This window comes from Elgaria multicarinata, chromosome 1 (assembly GCF_023053635.1).
Source record: "Elgaria multicarinata webbii isolate HBS135686 ecotype San Diego chromosome 1, rElgMul1.1.pri, whole genome shotgun sequence".
Classification (NCBI taxonomy): domain Eukaryota; kingdom Metazoa; phylum Chordata; class Lepidosauria; order Squamata; family Anguidae; genus Elgaria; species Elgaria multicarinata.
The window spans coordinates 102,512,069-102,531,112 of NC_086171.1; the positions used below are offsets into that span (position 1 = coordinate 102,512,069).

Sequence of the window (19,044 nt, forward strand, 5' to 3'; positions counted from 1 at the left end):
CGGCATAAAAATCCTTAAATAAATAAAAATAAAAATAAGTGAACTGAAGTCCAGGTGGCTGAGCTGATCAAAGCTCGGCAAACTTCATCCCTCTGGACAGATTCCTCCGAAATCCCTAATCCAAACCTTTGTCTACTGCCACACATTCTGGTAGTGAATTCCATAGTTTAACTATTCATTGTTTGAAGAACTGATTTTTTTTCTGTCTCTCCTGAACCTTTTTCACTGGGTGATCATGATCCCAAGTTCTGGTATTCAATAACCGTGAGAAAAATTCTACCCAGACTCTCTGTTCATAATTTTATCAACCTTTTTGTACAACAAATAAATTTCCATAGCAACAGGAGGCCCTCTCTATTCACTTGATGTTTCCTAACAAACCACAGCTCAGCCAAGGCTAAAAAGACAGTTCTTGATGCGGGCCATGACTGTAACTAGCCAATTCTATTCTGAGAAAGGAAAGGAAAGGACCCTCTCATGCAAGCACTTGAGTCATAGCTGACTCCTAGAGGGACGCCTGCTTTCGCTGAAGTGTTCTTGGCAGACTTTGTAGCGGGGTGGTTTGCCATTGCCTTCCCCAGTCGTGGCTACCTTTCCCCCCAGCTAGCTGGGTACTAATTTTACTGACCTCAGAAGGATGGAAGGCTGAGTCAACCTGAGCCGGCTGCCTGAGAACCAGCTTCCGCTGGGATCAAACTCAGGCCGTGGGGAGAGTTTCGGCTGCAGTAACTGCTGCTTACCACTCTGCGCCACACAAGGCAGGCTACTAATTCTATTCCCTCCCAACCAGGAACTATAAGAATGCTTCTGGACTGCTAGGGGTCCTGCTGTTGAAATGCCAAGTTCTTGGTTATTGTGTAAACTGTTTCTGCTCAGAAACTTTTCTACAAAAAACAAAACAAAACAATAAGTCCTGCCGGCTGTGTAATGTCATATTCAATTTTTCATTCTTCAGCTCATATATTCAATGACTGAATGGGCCCATTCAGAAGACACCCTAAACCATGGCTTTAACCATGGTGTTTAAGCCAGGAAGCCAGGCTTTGTTCAGAAGACACCTTAAACCAAGGCTTTAAACACGGTGAATAAGGCTTTTTGCTTTATTCACCATGGTTAAAGCTGTGGTTTAAGGTGCCTTCTGAACACAGCCTGGCTTTCTGGCTTAACCACTGTGGTTAAAGCCATGGTTTAAGGTGTCTTCTGAATGGGGCCATTGTGGTTTAATGTGTGAAGATGCAGGCACAGCTCCAATATTGGCGACAGTGCCACTCTGGTTATTAGCTTTTAATCTACCACCTTGAAAACATGTAATTATTCCTTACTGATAAGAACACATGACATATTCCACTGTCAGTACATTAAAGAATCTTTAGATACCCATTTTGCGCCCTTGTCCAAGTCGCTCTTGAGGAAGATCCCCCTCTTGACCGACTCTAGTAACAGTATTGAGGGGGCTTAGGACCCATAAACACAACGTATTCAGAGAAGCAAACTGACACAGCTCCAGAGTACGGATGCTAGAGGAGTTCATTCGATATGCATTTTTAAGCAAACCAACCCGATTTCCACACAGGTATCCTTCCTTTTTCACACTTCTCCGAATTTTGCAACGCAATTCTCAGCTCAAAAAACTGGCTTCAAAAAGTATTAAAATGAGTATAAAATTGTGTGAAATGCATACAAAATGCATAGTTAAAGATTTAAGAAAATCCATATTCTGTGGAAATGTTAAAAACAATGCAATGTTTTGTGGAATTTTTAAAAAACAAAATACCTCCCCTCCCCTGCCCCCGAGATTGATGTGAAAACTGGCCAGAATGGACTTATGAATGAACAATTATGAAAACGACATGGACTAAAAGTAGAATTCCTTGGTCTGAAAAACGTTATTAAATCCATGGGAAAACTGAGTGGTCATATGAATTAGTTCACATAAGATTGCCAGGTCTCAGGGTTATAGCTATATATCTCACTTCTTTCTGTATCATGCTAGCCTAGCAGCTTCTGCAGACAACTGCACGAACGTTATAAAGCCCTGAGGAAGAACGCAACCGTGTTCGAAACGCGTAGGCACCTGGCACTTTAATAAAACTTTTACTAATAATATTATTGTAGAAGATTACTTGGTTCAGCCCTTGCCTTTGGCTATTTTTTACTCCCCTACGGGGTTTTCCTTGCTTTCGCACCTCCTGAGTCTCAGACAATGTGGCAATCCTAGGCCCACCACACCCCCAGGGCAGGGCATAACTTACATTGAGAGGTAGTCAGCTGGTTGAGCCGGACATGGTACATGACAGAGTGCACTTTCCAGAGTTGCAGCAGAGGGTATCCAGACACCTCACTGAAATTCACCATCCCTGTGACAAAAAGGACAGGCAAACCTGGCTTTATCACTCTGGGGGAGGCAAGCAGTATCATTGGCACACACAAAAGCATTCCCCACCTTCTATTTGAACCCATGATGTAATCAAGAAGTAAGCTTTCCCCCCCTGAACTATACTACTTCAGGTTATTTTAAATTGTACCACGATTTAAAACAGGACAAGGAATAACGGGCTCAAGTTAAAGGAAGCCAGATTCCAGCTGGACATCAGGAAAAACTTCCTGATTGTTAGAGCAGTACGGCAATGGAACCAGTTACCTAGGGAGGTTGTGGGCTCTCCCACATTAGAGGCCTTCAAGAGGCAGCTGGACAAGCATCTGTCAGGGATGCTTTAGGGTGGATTCCTGCATTGAGCAGGGGGTTGGACTCGATGGCCTTGTAGGCCCCTTCCAACTCTGCTATTCTATGATTCTATGATTCTACATAGAATAAAACTCCTTGCCCTTACTGAATGAGCATGTCAAGAAGATTTCAATCTCGCACATTGAGGAGAAGTTGCTGGATCTGGAGACTTGAACCAGATATTTCATGCTAATGCCTTGTTCCAAGACGAACCTGTGCACTGCAACTTTCTAGGACCTGCCTTACAGTTCATGGCTTCCTCAGGGAAAGGCACGCACAGCTCATGAAATCACATTCAGAGTAGGAGTGGAAAAGGGGTGGATTGCGCTTGTGTGGAACACATACAGCTCTTACCATATTCCACTATTTGACAAATTAATCACCCCCATTCCAGTCCTCCTTGGTTAATTTCCTGCATTTCCTCTGAGATTATGTTTACCTCTTAGACTTTATAAACCTTGTTTCTGAGCCAAGGAAAGCAATCGGGTGGTACATAATGGCCGATTACCTTCATCCAATTTCCCGGGCGACGATAGCCCAAATTGCTTTTATGCGGCCAAACTAGCCAACGTGCTTAATTCAAGAAGATGCCTAATTAAATGTTGCCTCAGACAGCAAGAAATGCAGAGGCAAGTATGGGAGGGAGCAAAAGGATGAGCACAGGCAGTGTGAAAGAGGGTTTGGGGAGGGGGGGAGGCAGAAGGGAAACACTAATTATACCAAAGGAAGGTCTGTGGGTCAGCAACTCTTCAGTAATTAAAAATACAACTTGAAAGGAGTTTGCTTATGCTTGTTCCTTCTCTCCAGCCCAGTCTCCACTTCTGAAGATAACAAGCCTCTCCACACTTGTGGTTTTTCTCCTGCGAGGCCAGTCCCAAGGGCACAGCCCCACGGTGTTAATTTCTCTACTAATTACATTTTTAATGAGCTGTCCTCCGTACAAAGTTGATTGGCCATTTCCGTGTGTGCTCCCGTGGGGACGTCACAGACTCAGCCTATGCCAAAGGGTGTGGGGCAGAGGCACGGAGGCGGCTCAGGCTTGTGAACGCCAGCTGCAGGGGAGGGGAAAGGGCACGGACAGTGATCAGAAACGCCGAGTACTTCAAGGGCAACATGAAAAGGGGAGCAGCTGGCCAGCCCTGCACTCATGCCACAGAGCTCTCCTGTTAGGCCAGTCACACAGGGCTCAACCTCACCGCTGAACCAGCATCCGGGTGCCCTTGTATGGGCCACGCCTTCTGGCGCTATCCCTATAGGCACTCTGTGGTGCCCTTCCCCAACCTGGTGCTCTCCAGATGTTTTGCACTACATCTCCCAGCGTTTCTTGGCCATGAGGGATGGGGCTGATGGGAGTTATAGTCCAAAACATAGAGGCCACCACGTCAGAGGAGGTTGGTCATTCAACCCCTGTTCCACATATAACGCATTGCAGTCGATGGCCTTTTAGGCCCCTTCCAACTCTACTATTCTATGATTCCATGATTCTATGACCATCTTCAACTTCCTCAATAAAGGCTATCCTATTTTCCCAGGCTTTGGTTATTTTTATTTAAAATCAGGGACATCCAACTTTTGTATTCTTCCAGGCCTCTCTTTGGTCCAGACCTTAAACCTGCCTTCCCCAACCTGGAATGCTCCGGATTGTGTTGGACTACAACTACCGTCATCCTGCTCAGCTGAATGGGGATGATGAGATTTTGCCTACATTAGGGAAGGCTATACGAGCTGCAAGAATCTGACCTCATTACAAATGGGCAGGTTCTACAATGCTGCTGGTCTTCACAGGTTTGCAGGTGCGCACGCACCACATGAGGCGTTCGCTGCATGAGGCTGAGAAATATGTACTGGGGTTGCCTCCAAGAACCCCTCACGTGACAGAACAGCAGCAGTCATTTTCCCTTCCAGTATATGTAGGAGCAGCAAAACATGCAGGCAACGAATGTCATGGCTTATTTTCCTTACAAGTCAATCTACGCAATTAAAAACAAAATACTTGCCATTATTAAAAAAATGATAGAATCCGTGTGGGGGCAGGGCAAAGCATGGTGGTTCGGGCCAGATTCAGCCCACGAGCTAGCAGCTCACCATTCCTGGTGTAAGCAAGGAATTTACATGCAGTTCTCAGGTGGCCTCTCTCCCCTTAGGAACGCAACATTTCAGTAGCTAAGGTGTGAGGCGGGCAGAGCTCCTCTGCCGTCAATCTGGGAGAAGACAGCAGACTGTGTTTCCTTTAAATTGCATTCACCTCAGCTCATTCACCCCCTGAACACATTAAAATGGCCCTCTCCTCCCTAAAGCGGTTATGGAAGAGACAGAGCACCTCCTTACTCAGCACCTCCTGTGCATTCCGAGTAATGGCCAATCTGCTTATTTGGGTGAATAAAATCAAGTTTTTATTTCCTTCTCCTTTTCTTTTTTAAAGAAAATGACCTGTTCATCAGCCAGGAGGACCCTGCAAAGTTTTGAAAGAAGGGATCAAACTACCTCCTTTCCAAAGCAGCATTTCCTTAATTATTTAAATTTTTATTGGAAGTTTAATGCCAGGAATCAGCAGCCTAGTACCCACCCTTCAGATCTTTGTTCTGAAGTTATGCAATCAGCAGAAAGAACACAGAATCTATTTCTTATTTGCCCACTGCACACACACTCAATCCATGTTGCTCTAACATTTATCCAAATTACGGCAAAGGTATTCCGGATTTTATTGTTGATTGTTACATTTCTTGGCTGCTTTTTGACCCACACCATACTCAAACTGGCTGATAATAAAACTTTATGCAGTTGTAAAAGTCCCTCATATTATATCCACATTGTGTAGCTTTGAGATTAGGCAAGAGACTGGATGGACAGCGGAAGGCTCTGCCTGGGATCACTCACCAGTTAGAAAATCTGGATCAGGGGTTGGCTCAGAGAGCTCTTCCTGGCACTGGTTCTCTAGTGGAACGGTGGCCAACACCAGCCCATCTGGCAGTTGCTGCTCCAAACCACGTGCAAAGTTATTCTGCCTGAAAAACCCCAGAGAGAGACAGAGAGAGAGAATGAGAGAGAGAGAGAAGTCTGGTATATGTGTCAAAGCAATATCAGGCAATCTATGCACAAGGCCATCAATGAGCCCACTCCCAGAGTTCCATTCTTGCCCTTTAGCTCTTATGAAATGTCAGGCTTATGTAGTGGCGCGAATTTGGCCTTAAGAAATAGGACAGGGACCTGTGGAGGCCCCGTTCCTCCATCCCCAAAAGAAAGCTTGTGAGATATAGTGAAACTCTTCTGCTTCACATAGAGTTCCTCCACTGTTTCCCAAAAGCAGGAACCTTCAGATCCCCGTAGGTTTTTCTGGGAGGCAAACCTAAGGGCAAAATGGGTGTGGGTAAAGCCTCTCTGAAAATGTCACTAGTTTCCTCAAAACTCTGCTTCCTTTGAAGTTCACCGGTTGATGTGGTCGACCAGGGAACCTCCACTTTCATCTAGCAATTCTAGTGAAATTGTGGGGCCCTTGTCCAGGCAGAGGTCTCCCCGAGGAAGTTCAGCTGGTGCTGAATCTCATGTCTTCCCAGTGCCACGTGAAAGCCTTTTAAATTGCCTCATTAGATCACTTTGATCCTGCTGACTTGCTCCATTGTCTTAATTATATTTTGATTTACTTCCGTACTAGGTTTTTCATTTGCTCGTATTTAAACATGGACTGTAAGCCACTGAAGAGCAGGGTGTGAAATACTTATTTTAAAAAATAAAAAACTGGTAGTTAAGATGCCTTCCTTGAGACATAGGCCCTTTTCTACGCCTAAGGATTATCCCAGGAAAATGGAGGGATTGTCCCTGCCTGCTCCCGGGATCCCCTGTGTGTCATTTGCATGCACAGGGATGATCCTGGGACGATCCCAGGAAAAAATGCAAGTGTCAAAATGGCCCCCGTCTAACTCTGTCCTGCCTCAGTATGAACTCCCCCTAAGTCTTTGTCCTTCCCTCCACAGCTCCAACAGACAACTCCCACTATTCTTTACAGAAGCCTTCAGAACTAAACTATACGTTGCACTCAACTAAGAATCAAGTGCCTGAATTTGCTTTTTTTTCCTTTCCCCCCTCCTCCTCCCTCCCCATCCCCTTTCCTTTTGTGTTATGTTTTTTTAGATTGTAAGCCTGTGGGCAGGGACTGTCTTAAGAAAAATTTTTGTAAGCCACCCTGAGAGCCTTTTTGACTAAAGGGATAAAAGTACTACTACTACTACTACTACTACTACTACTACTAATAATAATAATAATAATAATAATATAAATGCAAGCTGGAGCATGTTCAGAGGAGGGCAACCAGGATGATCAGGGATCTGGAAACAAAGTCCTATGAAGAGAGACTGAAAGAACTGGGCATGTTTAGCCTGGAGAAGAGAAGATTGAGGAGAGACATGATAGCACTCTTCAAATACTTAAAAGGTTGTCACACAGAGGAGGGCCAGGATCTCTTCTCGATCCTCCCAGAGTGCAGGACAAGGAATAACGGGCTCAAGTTAAAGGAAGCCAGGTTCCAGCTGGACATCAGGAAAAACTTCCTGACTGTTAGAGCAGTATGACAATGGAATCAGTTGCCTAGGGAGGTTGTGGGCTCTCCCACACTAGAGGCCTTCAAGAGGCAGCTGGACAGCCATCTGTCAGGGATGCTTTAGGGTGGATTCCTGCATTGAGCAGGGGGTTGGACTCAATGGCCTTGTAGGCCCCTTCCAACTCTGCTATTCTAGGATTCTATGTAACTCCAAGAGTGGCTGCTGCCTCTAGGCACAGAAATTTCAGGAGGGGGTGGTGGTCTGCAGTGAGAAAGCCAAGATATATTGATGGGGGCGGGGCTGATTAACAATTCACCATCATCCAATTGCTTTTCTGCTACAAATCCCTTCACTGCTTTATGTCACATCTGGAAGCCCACAAGAGTAAAAGCAGCTGGGGAAAGGGTTTACAATGGCAACACGGCCAGAGAGGATGTGATAAGTATTCCTGCCTCCACTAAAACTCATCCCCTCCTGAAGCTACTTTTACCCAGAAAATTACTTGTGAGTCACTCCCATTCTTGTCCTCTTTCTACAGCCCACTTTGGGGATCTCTGATCTGATCAGTTTTCTGTAACTGATTCCAGGAACCCAGAGGTCCCTTACATTTGTTCCCTTGCCAGTGGCTTCCTTCCCAAAATGCTAAACACCAGTTTGCAGTCCATGCACAAGGAAAGTGGGACCGATGCAAAGCACTGTGCTCCCTTCCTCCAGTATGGCCAGGAGGAGGAACCAGTCAGAATTCCAGTTTGCTTTCGCAAATTCCTGGTTTGTCATTACATGTGACAGGAATTGTGGTTTAAAGCAAACTTTAGTTAAACAGACCAATAAAACAGCCCAAAGTGTAAAGATGGCTTGTGTAGCAACTGACTAGAGTTTATTTTAAATCACAATGACTGATTTGCACAGAGAAATCCATTAAAGTTGCAAATGAGTTTGAATTTCTACAAATCCAACTCACGGATTCCGCAGTGGGCCAGGACTTTCGGACTGGTTTTTTACTTTCCAGAATTGTACACAAATTTAGTCATATAAAAATCCCCTCCCCAACCCCTCAAAAAAAAAAAAAGACCTGTGACCAAAGGGGCATTTCTCCTCATAGGCTAAAGCATAAAAATGCAGATTTGGAGGGAATTTGCACTGTTTCCCCCCATTCTTTTTTTCACGGTTGGGGAGGTCTGCACAAATTCACATTAACTAAAGCACAATAGTGCATTTTCACACATCTAAATTAGCACAAGTAGAACAAATTCTCCAACAAAAAGTCCAATTCTATTAAAGAGCAGGAAATGGAACAAAAGATGCCAGATGAGCAGGGAAACACAGACAAAACGGATTTAACAAAATCTGTACATTCCTACTCAGGGCAGATCCTTGTCTGTTTTGCTTATACTGGCTGCGTTTGGACAACACAATAGTCCATGGTGGGTTAATAGTCAACTCCAGGGTTGATTATCAAGGGGGTACTTGTGGCGTTACACCCCACGAGTCAATTCTAAATATATGTCTGCAGTTTGTAAGTCTGTGGTTTTTAGAATGTTGGCCTGAGTGGGCGGAGTTAGAATGTCTTGGGAGGGGGGAGGAGTGATATATAAGGGAATGACTGAGGGGATTGGGAGTTCTTTCCAGGGAGACTTGTTAGGGACTCTTAGAGTCTGTAGTGCTCTCTGTATTTATGGTACTTAAGTTCTGGGAAATTTGAGGGTCAGTGTAGTGCGTGGTGTCTTTAGAGTGTGGTGTGCACGTAGGGGAAGTATATTAATACTGATAATAAAGAAAGTTCAAGAGTGATTGTGTGAGAAAAAGCAAAGCGCGAATGTGAGAGTGACCGGATTGTATGAAAGGTTTCAAAAAGGTTTTTAAATGTTGTTATTTGAAACAAAGCTTATGAACTTTTAAAAATAAATTTTGATTGTTTTGTTTTTAAACTACCACAAAAATCTCACGTGTCTGTTTGGCATTTATCATCTTAAGTTTACACATTCAGCACCCACTCTGACAATCATTCACCTAAGCAGATATAACTCACAGCGCATTATTATATAAATATTAATAATCCATTCTCCATTTTAAATCCCTTTCTCCACATAGTTTGGAGGAAGGTGGGCTTTATCCCTTGCCTCAGGCGTATCAAGTGGTGGTGCTTGGCTTGAGCAGGGAGTAGCCTCGGCCGGGTCTGGTGTTCAGAGCCTGTGTCGCCCCATAAGAAGTGGTGGCAGACGTGAGGTCTGGTGTTCAGAGCCTGTGTCGTGGCAGTATTCTCCACACGACATGATTTTAATCAACCGTGGAGTCGATTAACCCCAGCACTGAGTTGACTATTAGTCAACTGTGTGTTTGATTTACACATCCCCTGCCCTCAATCCACCCCAGTCCTCCCACTGGTATCCCATCAGCCATTGCAAGTTCTGCCAGCTGGATTAAACTAGAGCGGCAGCCACTGCTTTGGTCACTCCTGCCAGAGGACTCTGTAGGCAGCTATAATAGTCCACTCAACAGGGTGAAATAGTCCATGGAGATCGACAGACAACACGCTAACCAACGGTTGTGCGACTAGTCAACTCAGCAGAGTGCTGTTTTTCTTGGTTGGTTATTTTGGGAAAATAGTCAACTATGCGGTGGTTTTTGTCCAACAGACAACACAGGGCCTTGCTAGACCTACCAGAAAATCCATCTGGGAGGCGGGGCAATGGCGCGCTACAGCTAGCGCATGCCGTCGCCCTTTTCCACACGTCAACACGCGATGGGGCAAGGGAAAGCCCCGTCGCGTGCTCCGCTGTTTCCCCCCTTAAAGGGCCATGTTTGCAGGAGCGCACCACCGGAAAGGTAAATGCTTTTTTAAAAAAATTAAGGGTTCCCCACTCCTGATTCCCCCCCCCACGATGTGTGATGCCCCCCTGCCCACTCGCACGCCCGTCCTCCCCCGTCCGCCATGCCCTGTCCCCGTCCTTCTTTCCCCCCATCCCAGATGCCCACTTGCTCGCCTGTCCTTCTTCCCCCTGTCCCCGATGCCCACTTGCTCGCCCGTCCTTCTTTCCCCCCCGTCCCCGATGCCCTGTCCCTCGTCCTTCTTTCCCCCCGTCTGCCATGCCCGTGCCCGTCCTTCCCCCGCCCCCTGTCCGCCATGCCCGTGCCTGTCCTTCTTTTCCACCTCTCCTGCCGGGTCTGGCCTTTCCCCCGGCCCCTATCTCCCCCCCCGTGATTCCCCCCCCCGGCCCGATGGGCACAGCGCTCCTATAAGCGCTGTGCCCAGTCCGTGGCTTCTCCCGGCTACTTGCGAGTGAGCAACCAGAAAAAGCCACGGATCCTGCTAGACCTTCCGCAGCCCCGGCCTCAGGCCGGAGCTGTGGAAAAGCCGGGCCATAATCAAATCTGCTTATCCCGGGTTAAGTGAGGTCTTAGCCCGGCCTGACCCTGGAATCCCCTGTGCGTCATCTGGATGCACAGGAGGGAGACCGGGCCTCGTCTAGCAATGGCCACAATAACCAACTGTTGACTGTTCTACTACTTAAACCACCCTTGGTTATTGTGTTGTCCGAATGCAGCCACTGTATAAGCGCCATGTGCACAGACATCACTGCACAGGAAACAAACAATGAGAGCAGGCCTGGGAAACAACAGAATGGTAAGCCTTGTTCCAATACCACCATCACCTGAATATTCCCTTCAGCACCTGTCCAGGTGCCACCTCACGGGTTTGATTGTTGTAACCATAGAACATCTCCCCAAATAAAGTTTGGTTCATGGGCAGCTCTCGGCTCTCTTCACAGTCGCCACCCTCTGGACAGGACTCCGAAATTAACTGGCACGATCGCCCATCCATCCCTAGCTTGTAATCTTCAATGCATCTGTAATGGGAACAAATGCAAGGGAAACGATTACAGCTTGCCGCAAGATTTGTAAAGAGGAAGATGCCTGGCCTAGAAGGGAACACCTGTACTTTCAACATTAGCAGGGTGAAAGAAGAAACCGTGTGTGTGTGTGTGTTTGTGTGTGTGTGTGTGTGTGTGTGTGATTTCTTACTCTATACAGCTGGGAGAGACATAGGATCTCTTTGAAAAGTTTATAAATGAAACTTAGGGCCTTGCAAGACCTGCCGGCTTATGCCGGCAGGGAGGCAGGGCTGAGGCGCGCTACCGTTAGCGCGCCTCCCCCAGGCCTACAGACGGCGGAGACGCAGGGAGGACGGAAGCCCTGCGTCGTCCGCTATTTTTATTTTATTTTAAAGGGGCCGGGTGCGGCCTGAAGACAGCGGACAAGGTAAGGGTTTTTTTTAATTTATTTTTACGGGGGGGGGGGCGAAGGCTGGGAGGGTGGGTGGCAGGGTGGGTGGCATGGGGGGAGGGCGGGTGCGATCGCGCCGCGTGCCGCCCAAGCCCGGGCAATGCCTGGCATGGGGCGGCATTGCCCGGGCAATGCCGCCCCATGCCAGGCATTGCCTGGGCGGCGCGCGGCACGATCGCACCCGCCCTCCCCCCATGCCACCCACCCTGCCACCCACCCTCCCAGCCTTCGCCCCCCCCCCCGCCGATGGGCACAGCGCTCCTATGAGCGCTGTGCCAGGTCCGCGGCTTTTTGCGGCTCCTCGCAAGTAAGCGAGGAGCCGCGAAAAGCTGCAGAAGTCCCTAGACGTTCCCCAGCTCCAGCCTGAGGCCGGAGCTGGGGAAAAGGCGCGCCATAAGCGCATTGGCTTATGGCGTGTTGGAGGAGGCCTCAGCGCGGCCTGTCTCCGGATTCCCCTGTGCGTCATCTGGACGCACAGCAGGGAAGCCGGGACAGAAGGCGCGCTAAGGCCTCGTCTAGGAATGCCCTTAGATTGACACTGTGGGTCTAACCCAGTGGATCTCAATTGTTTGACCTTCAGCGAGTCCTTTTCATTATGCCAAAGAATTCCTGCATGTGGCAGAGGTTTCTCAGGAAGCCTTCTCCAACCTGTTGCCCCCAGGTGTTTTGGACTGCAACATCCAGAATCCCCGGGCAACTTGATAGCAATGTTGGGCAGTAAACTCCAACACATCTGGAGGGAAGCAGGTATGGGAAGGCCGTCCTAAGGTATGCTATCAGTTCACAAAAAGGGGTGGAAAGACACAAACAGCTGTACATTAATTTTAAGGGGGGAAACCCTGTTAAACTGAAAGGCAGGCAAAGCAGAACAGAGGGCAGAGAAAACCAAGCAGAACAATAACTGAACAGAAAAAGGTAAAAATGCTCATCCCTAATTATAGGAAATTCTGCCAAGGAGATCCAAGCACCTTTAGGATGTGACCCAACCCTCTCCCCCGAGGCAAAAGACATAGCAAATAGCCTGTGAACACACACAGTGCTATAAGGTAGAATGCTGCAACATTATCATCATTTAAGTAGTAAACTTAAGCAGCGAAATGAAATAATCACTAGTCTGTTATTTGGAAGGAAAAACCAGGAGTAATTAAAAGAGGGTGTGCTAGAAAGGGATGCTTAAGTAGAAACAGAGTAACTACAAGTGGTGCAAGCCATGGACGTTAAGACTTGGCCTGTTCAGACAACATGCTAAACCATGGTTAGGATGCTAACCCTTTGGCAGCAAATGGTTAGGGAGCAAGATTAAGCCATGGTTATATAGCCACCATGGTTAGGAATGGTTCACATGACATGCTAAGCCATAATGTTTAGCTCAAAGTGTCTAACCACCGTGGCTTAGGGTGTCATCTGAACAGGGCCTTTGTGAAAAGAAACCCAAGCAGAGCCAGACCCATAATGCTTCATTTTCCAACCTGGTGCCCTCCAGATGTGTAAGACTACAACTCCCATCACCCCAGCCAGCATTGCTGGAGATGATGGGCGCTGTAGTCCAACACATCTAGAGGGCACTAGATTGGGGAAGGCCATGCTACAGGATGCAAGAAAGAGACCTCTGTGGAACTCACCCACAGAACATGAGGATATTGTACAAAGTGGGATCTTCTGGCAAAGGCACCATCTGCTGCAGACAAAGCTGCTCACAACCTCCATTAAACCCATCCGAGCAGTCCACACCGATGTGGCGATCGTAGCAGCCTGTGCCATCTTTCATGGGGCTGAGCCCAGGGGGGCACTGGCAGGGGAGAAAGCACAGCAGCGCAAGAGAGGTTAGTTCGAGAAGCAACAGGGAGAAGTGCAGTGCTCTCGTTTTGTGCTTCGCACCTTGCTACAGAATGGTGTTCATAACACGCAACAGCACTATCACACCTCCGCTGGCTGCTTTCCAGCAATAAATGTATGACAACAAACCTCATTGCATCTCCCATCTGGACAGTTTGCAGCACTGTATTTGGTGCGAAAAACTCAATTAGAATTCTACCATTTCATCTTCGCTGGAATCAGCATTACGATTTGTGGTGCTTTCTCTGAGATTTCCTGCTTTCTCTCCCCCCACCAGCCCCAACACACTTCCTCCTCCTTTCTCACTTTCTCTTCTAATAAATAATTCTACAACATCATCTACACTTCAAGCTCATGACCTCAGTGTTACCTTTTCTTTCTCTCAGTTGCAAAATCTCATTGTTCTCATCTGTGTAATATCTACACTATTCCCCCTTTTCCCCCTCATTTGATGCAACTGAGTGTCTTGCACTCTCTCTCACACACGCACACACATTATTTATCACCGTGACTGTTTGTGCACTTCATTGCTCCGTCTTCCTGCCTCCTCTCTCAGACATGGATGCTGTATCTTCCTTGGCCTCGCTCTTATGAGCTTGTGTGTCTCCTTTCCAGATATCTACTTCTGTGCTTCTTTGAGCCCCAGAGCTAGGCAAAATTCAATGGCTGAATAGCCAAGTCTGTGTCTTCCCTCTGCTCCAGCTTGCTCAATTCTTTATAGTTGTCTGGGGACTAGGAGATGCTCAGGATGTACAGAAGTGTGTGTGTGTGTGTGTGTGTGAGGTTCCTGGATCCAAGAGGTACTCAGGTGCAAAAAGGGATCCCTAAGGCTGGAGTGGGAGGCCTGTGGATCTCCAGATATTGTTAGAATCCAACTCCTATCAGTCCCAGCCAGCATGGTCAATAATCAGGGATGATGGTAGTTGTAGTCCAACCATCTCTGTGGGGGTGGGGGTGTCACAAGTTCTCCCCACTGCTCAAGGGTGCTACACTGCATCCCAAAACTTGTTCACACTGAGCAGAGTTGCAGCTCTGCTGCCATTTCCAGGCGAACAATGAGCCTGCAGTCAACTCTGAACTACATCCACCACTGGCCGTTGTGTTGTTGACATGGCGAGTCGTCAAAGAGTTGAACCACGCCCCCCCCCCCCCCCAGTTATCTGGGGACTGTTGCCCAAACTCTCAAGCTTGTTCTAGCTTTGGACGGAGTCGCTGAACGCATAAACAAGTCAGATTGGAGTGAGTTAAAAGGCTCTCCAGCTGACTGATCAGACCGTCACAAAGGCTTTCCTTTCAAACGGAACACTTTGTAGAACGTAGTGGGAAAGTGTTGCAGGCCGCTCTTTCTCTCTGCTTTCTTGTGTTTTGGCTCAGGTGGTGTTCACAGAGGATTTGTTCGTGAAACAGTCCCCCCACCTCCGGTCCTGGTGACTGAAGCGTACACAACAAGACACAGGTTGCTCGCTGACAGTAACTCTGCAATTTCCAAAACAAACGGCCCCCTGTAGACTCACTAGGCTCTCGGTCTTCCCCCTGTCGCAAATCCCCCACTCCAGTGCCAGCTGGAATGCAGAAGCACAAGAGCCCTTTAGGTGTTTTTATGAGGCCGGCACTCGATGAGCCGGCCCAGATGTTTGGGACGTTGGCAAACAGGCAAATGAGGAGCCTAGGGATCGTGCCCAGCACCCATTCACATCATGGTGGCTTCCCATCTGGTGGACCAGATGTGCCAGCAAGTTGCAATTGAGCAAGGGAGGGGTGCGCACGTCGTGTGCCTGCTCCTCTGATGGATTGGACTCCTTTGTGATCAGAGAAGCGTGGCGCAGAGGGTTAGAAAATGACAGAACTGAACAGGAATCCTTCTGCAATTGCCCAGCTCCATTCATTTCCATAGATGTTGTGCCAGTGAAATGACGGAACCACACCCAGGTGTGATGCCACTTCTGCTTTCCCCTGTAACATCCCATTCACAACAAATGCAATGCTCAGGTGCCGGGTGGTCCACTGGGAGGGGGCTGTATGCTTTATTTCTCTCTGCTACTTCCATAGCCCATCAATTTCTCTGAGGGGATGTCTCTTGGGTCCTAGGGCCTACCTGCCATTGCAGTTGAGGTGCCAGAGGAGCATTGTGGAAGGCGTAGGGGCATGTGGCTATCACACAGCCCTTCCAGCAAGAACCGCGCTCTTAATAACATAAGAATCTGCCTTATAGTCCTGTTTTATCTAGCCCAGTAATGCTCTATGGCATTTTAGACAGGAGTTTTTCCAATCCTCCCTGGAGATGCCTGGGATTGAACCTTGGACCTTGAAAGAATTCACCCCATTCTTTTCCTGCTGCCTTGTATTTCCCCAAGTCACTGTCCTGACTCTTCCGCTGTCTCACTATCCATGATGTCACCCTAGCATGGAACCTCCTCCACACTCTTTACAGGGGAGTCCGGATGACGATGTCTCCTATGCATAACCCTTCCGTGCTTTTCCACATTTCTTCTGTCTTTTCCCTCCATTCAGGGGCAGGAGGAGAAGATGGAATTGGTGTACAATGCCTTCTGGTTGGTAGTACCTTCTGGCTTGAAGCACACAAACCCAGTCTTTCATAGGAAACCTTCAGGCTCATGTCCAAAATCATACAGGGAAGTGAACAGGGCTCTCAGAAGGCAGCAGGTTAACCACATCCTCTTAGCACCTCTTGCAGTAAACTCCACTCATCCTTGACTTGCCATTTCTGCTTTGTTTCTATCTGCTACTTAGAAGTATTCCCTTCCCTACCTGCTGCCATCATTCTCCGCAGCTGCTGTGCCCAAAGTTGAGATAGCAGGTCTGAATGGTCCTAATTCCTACCAGTTTTACCTGGCTGCATCACATATGGATTGAAAGAAGCTCAATAGAATGAGGTTCAACTTGCACGAAATACATGTTAACTGCGATTTGCATTCCAGAAGCGTTCTCCCATCTCATACTAATATTTCCAAGCCCATGGAGAGGAACATAGGAAGCTGCTTTATACTGATCATTGGTCCATCTAGCTCAGTAATGTCTGGAGCAGGGGTGGGTAACCTGGAGCCTTTGAGATGTTTTGAATTGAACCTCCCACAATCCCTACCATCGGCCACTGTGGGAGCTGCCGTCCAAAACATCTGGAGGGCACCAGGCTGCCTACCACTTGAATACACTGAGTAACAGCTGCTCTCTAAGGTGTCAGAGTCCAGGCAAGAACCTGTGCCAGACCTACCTGGAACTGCCAGGGATAGAACCTGGCATCTTTTGCATGCAAACAGAGCTATGGCCCTTTCCTCAGAAAGAAGGGGCCATAGATCACAAGCTGAATATGAGCCAAAAGTGCAATCTGGCTGCAAGAAAGGCAAATGCTATTTTGGGCGGCATTAATAGAAGTATAGCTTCCAAATCGCGTGAAGTACTGGTTCCTCTCTATTCAGCCCTGGTTAGGCCTCATCTAGAGCACTGCGTCCAGTTCTGGGCTCCACAATTCAAGAAGGACGCAGACATGCTGGAGCGTGTTCAGAGGAGGGCAACTAGGATGATCAGGGGTCTGGAAACAAAGCCCTATGAAGAGAGACTGAAAGAACTGGGCATGCATGTTTAGCCTGGAGAAGAGAAGATTGAGGGGAGACCTGATAGCACTCTTCAAATACTTAAAAGGTTGTCACACAGAGGAGGGCCAGGATCTCTTCTCGATCCTCCCAGAGTGCAGGGCACGGAATAACGGGCTCAAGTTAAAGGAAGCCAGATTCCGGCTGGACATCAGGAAAAATTCCTGACTGTTAGAGCAGTACGACAATGGAACCAGTTACCTAGGGAGGTTGTGGGCTCTCCCACCCTAGAGGCCTTCGAGAGGCAGCTGGACAACCACCTGTCAGGGATGCTTTAGGGTGGATTCCTACATTGAGCAGGGGGTTGGACTCGATGGCCTTGTAGGCACCTTCCAACTCTGCTATTCTATGATCCTATGAAAAGTATAAGAATTCCCTGGGTTAAGTTAGATAATATAATTTGGAATAGCAGCCTACGGGTACAGTGTGTGTGTTTGTAGGGAATGCACAGGTTCTGCTTCCTGTGAGTTTAACTGCAAGTATTCTGATCTTACATTTCAGGCTCTACCTCATAAGATTAGGAGCGTTGCGAACATCAGTGATTTTTCACCCCAAAGCAAAGAATCACACATCTGCTGTTGAAGATAAGTTTCCCAACCAAGCAACAGGTTTGCAGATACTTTTTGCGGAATAAAAGGGGTGGGAAATAGAAGTGGTGACAGGAGAGGCAAGATGCTCCACTATTAAGTCAATTAGCACCAATGATTTGGAATAGCATTAGATGATGATGATGATGATGATGATGATGATTTATTTATTTATTTATATTTATTTATTTATTGCATTTTTATACCGCCCAATAGCCGAAGCTCCCTGGGCGGTTCACAAAAACGAAAACAATTCAAAGTGTAAAACAAACAGTATAAAAACATGAGATAAAATGATCTGATAAAATGAGGAAAGAAATGCAAATAAGCGAGTTGGGCACAACAACAATTTGTAAGGATACGGGAACTGCAAAAGCCCCAGTTCCTGCTTTCAACAAAATGTGTCCCAACACATGTTGTCTTCAAGCAGCTTGAAAGAGAAAGAAACGGTGACTATGCAAGACTTCACCCTGGTGGCAAAACATACAACCGTTGCGTATTTATGGGTGGAAGGCAATGTCAAGCAGCTTTTTTCATGCATCTCCTATATTTTATTTTATTTATTTAGAATATTTATATACCGCTCCCCATTGAAAAATTTCGGAGCGGTGTTCAAGATAAAATGAAAAATAAAAACAGAATAAAACAGTTAAAACAAAATTTAAAAGAAGCAAAAACAGAGATTCAAGGCTGCATATTAAGGAAAGGCTTCTTGGAATAAAGACATTTTCAGGAGGCGCCGAAAGGAGTACAAGCTTGGCGCCTGCCTGACCTCCAGAGGCAGGGAATTCCACAGGAGGGGAGCCACCACGCTGAAGGCTCTCCCCCTGGTGGATTCCAATCGGAGGATGGATCTAGGTGGAACCACCAGGAGCAGGCCCTCGGATGACCTCAGTGACCGGGCAGGTTGGTAAGGGAGAAGGCGCTCTCTCAGGTATCCTGGTCCCAAGTTGTTTAGGGCTTTGTACACAAGTACAAGAACCTTAAACCTGGCCCGGTAGCAAACAGGCAGCCAGTGCAGTTCCCTCAGCAGAGGAGTTACATGCTGGAAAGGGGCAGCTCCAGACAACAGCCGAGCTGCAGCATTCTGCTCTAGCTCCAGCTTCTGGAGCAGCTTCAAGGGTAGCCCCATATAGAGCGTGTTGCAGTAATCCAATCTTGAGGTTACCAATGCCTGTACCACCATGGTCAAGCTATCCCTGTTCAGGAGAGGCCGTAGTTGGAGAACCAACTGAAGATGGTAAAAGGCACTCCAAGCCGTGGCAGCTACCTGAGCCTCCAACGACAGAAATGGGTCTAAGAGTACCCCCAAACTACGAACCTGTTCTTTCAGAGGCAGAGTAACCCCATCCAGAACAGGCAATGAGCCTGTCTCCCGGACTCGGGAACCACTCACCTACAGGGCTTCCATCTTGCCAGGATTCAGTCTCAGTTTATTGGCCCTCATATATGAGTTGATGTTTCAA

General features: G+C 47.5%; 1 protein-coding gene across 2 annotated transcripts in view; it reads right to left on the reverse strand.

Annotated features, from left to right (window-relative positions):
* Nucleotides 1–19,044, reverse strand: part of ASTN1 (astrotactin 1) — a 259,496-nt gene that overhangs the window by 57,325 nt on the left and 183,127 nt on the right. For both annotated transcript variants that reach the window (XR_010025831.1, XM_063134053.1), the window contains exons 12-15: nt 13,167–13,333; nt 10,914–11,108; nt 5,603–5,730; nt 2,253–2,357 (exon numbers count right to left, since the gene is read on the reverse strand). Coding sequence is in view for 1 of the 2 variants with exons in the window: in XM_063134053.1 (XP_062990123.1) it covers nt 2,253–2,357; nt 5,603–5,730; nt 10,914–11,108; nt 13,167–13,333 (595 nt within the window). In the remaining variant the exon portion in view is untranslated. The remainder of the gene's footprint in view (nt 1–2,252; nt 2,358–5,602; nt 5,731–10,913; nt 11,109–13,166; nt 13,334–19,044) is intronic.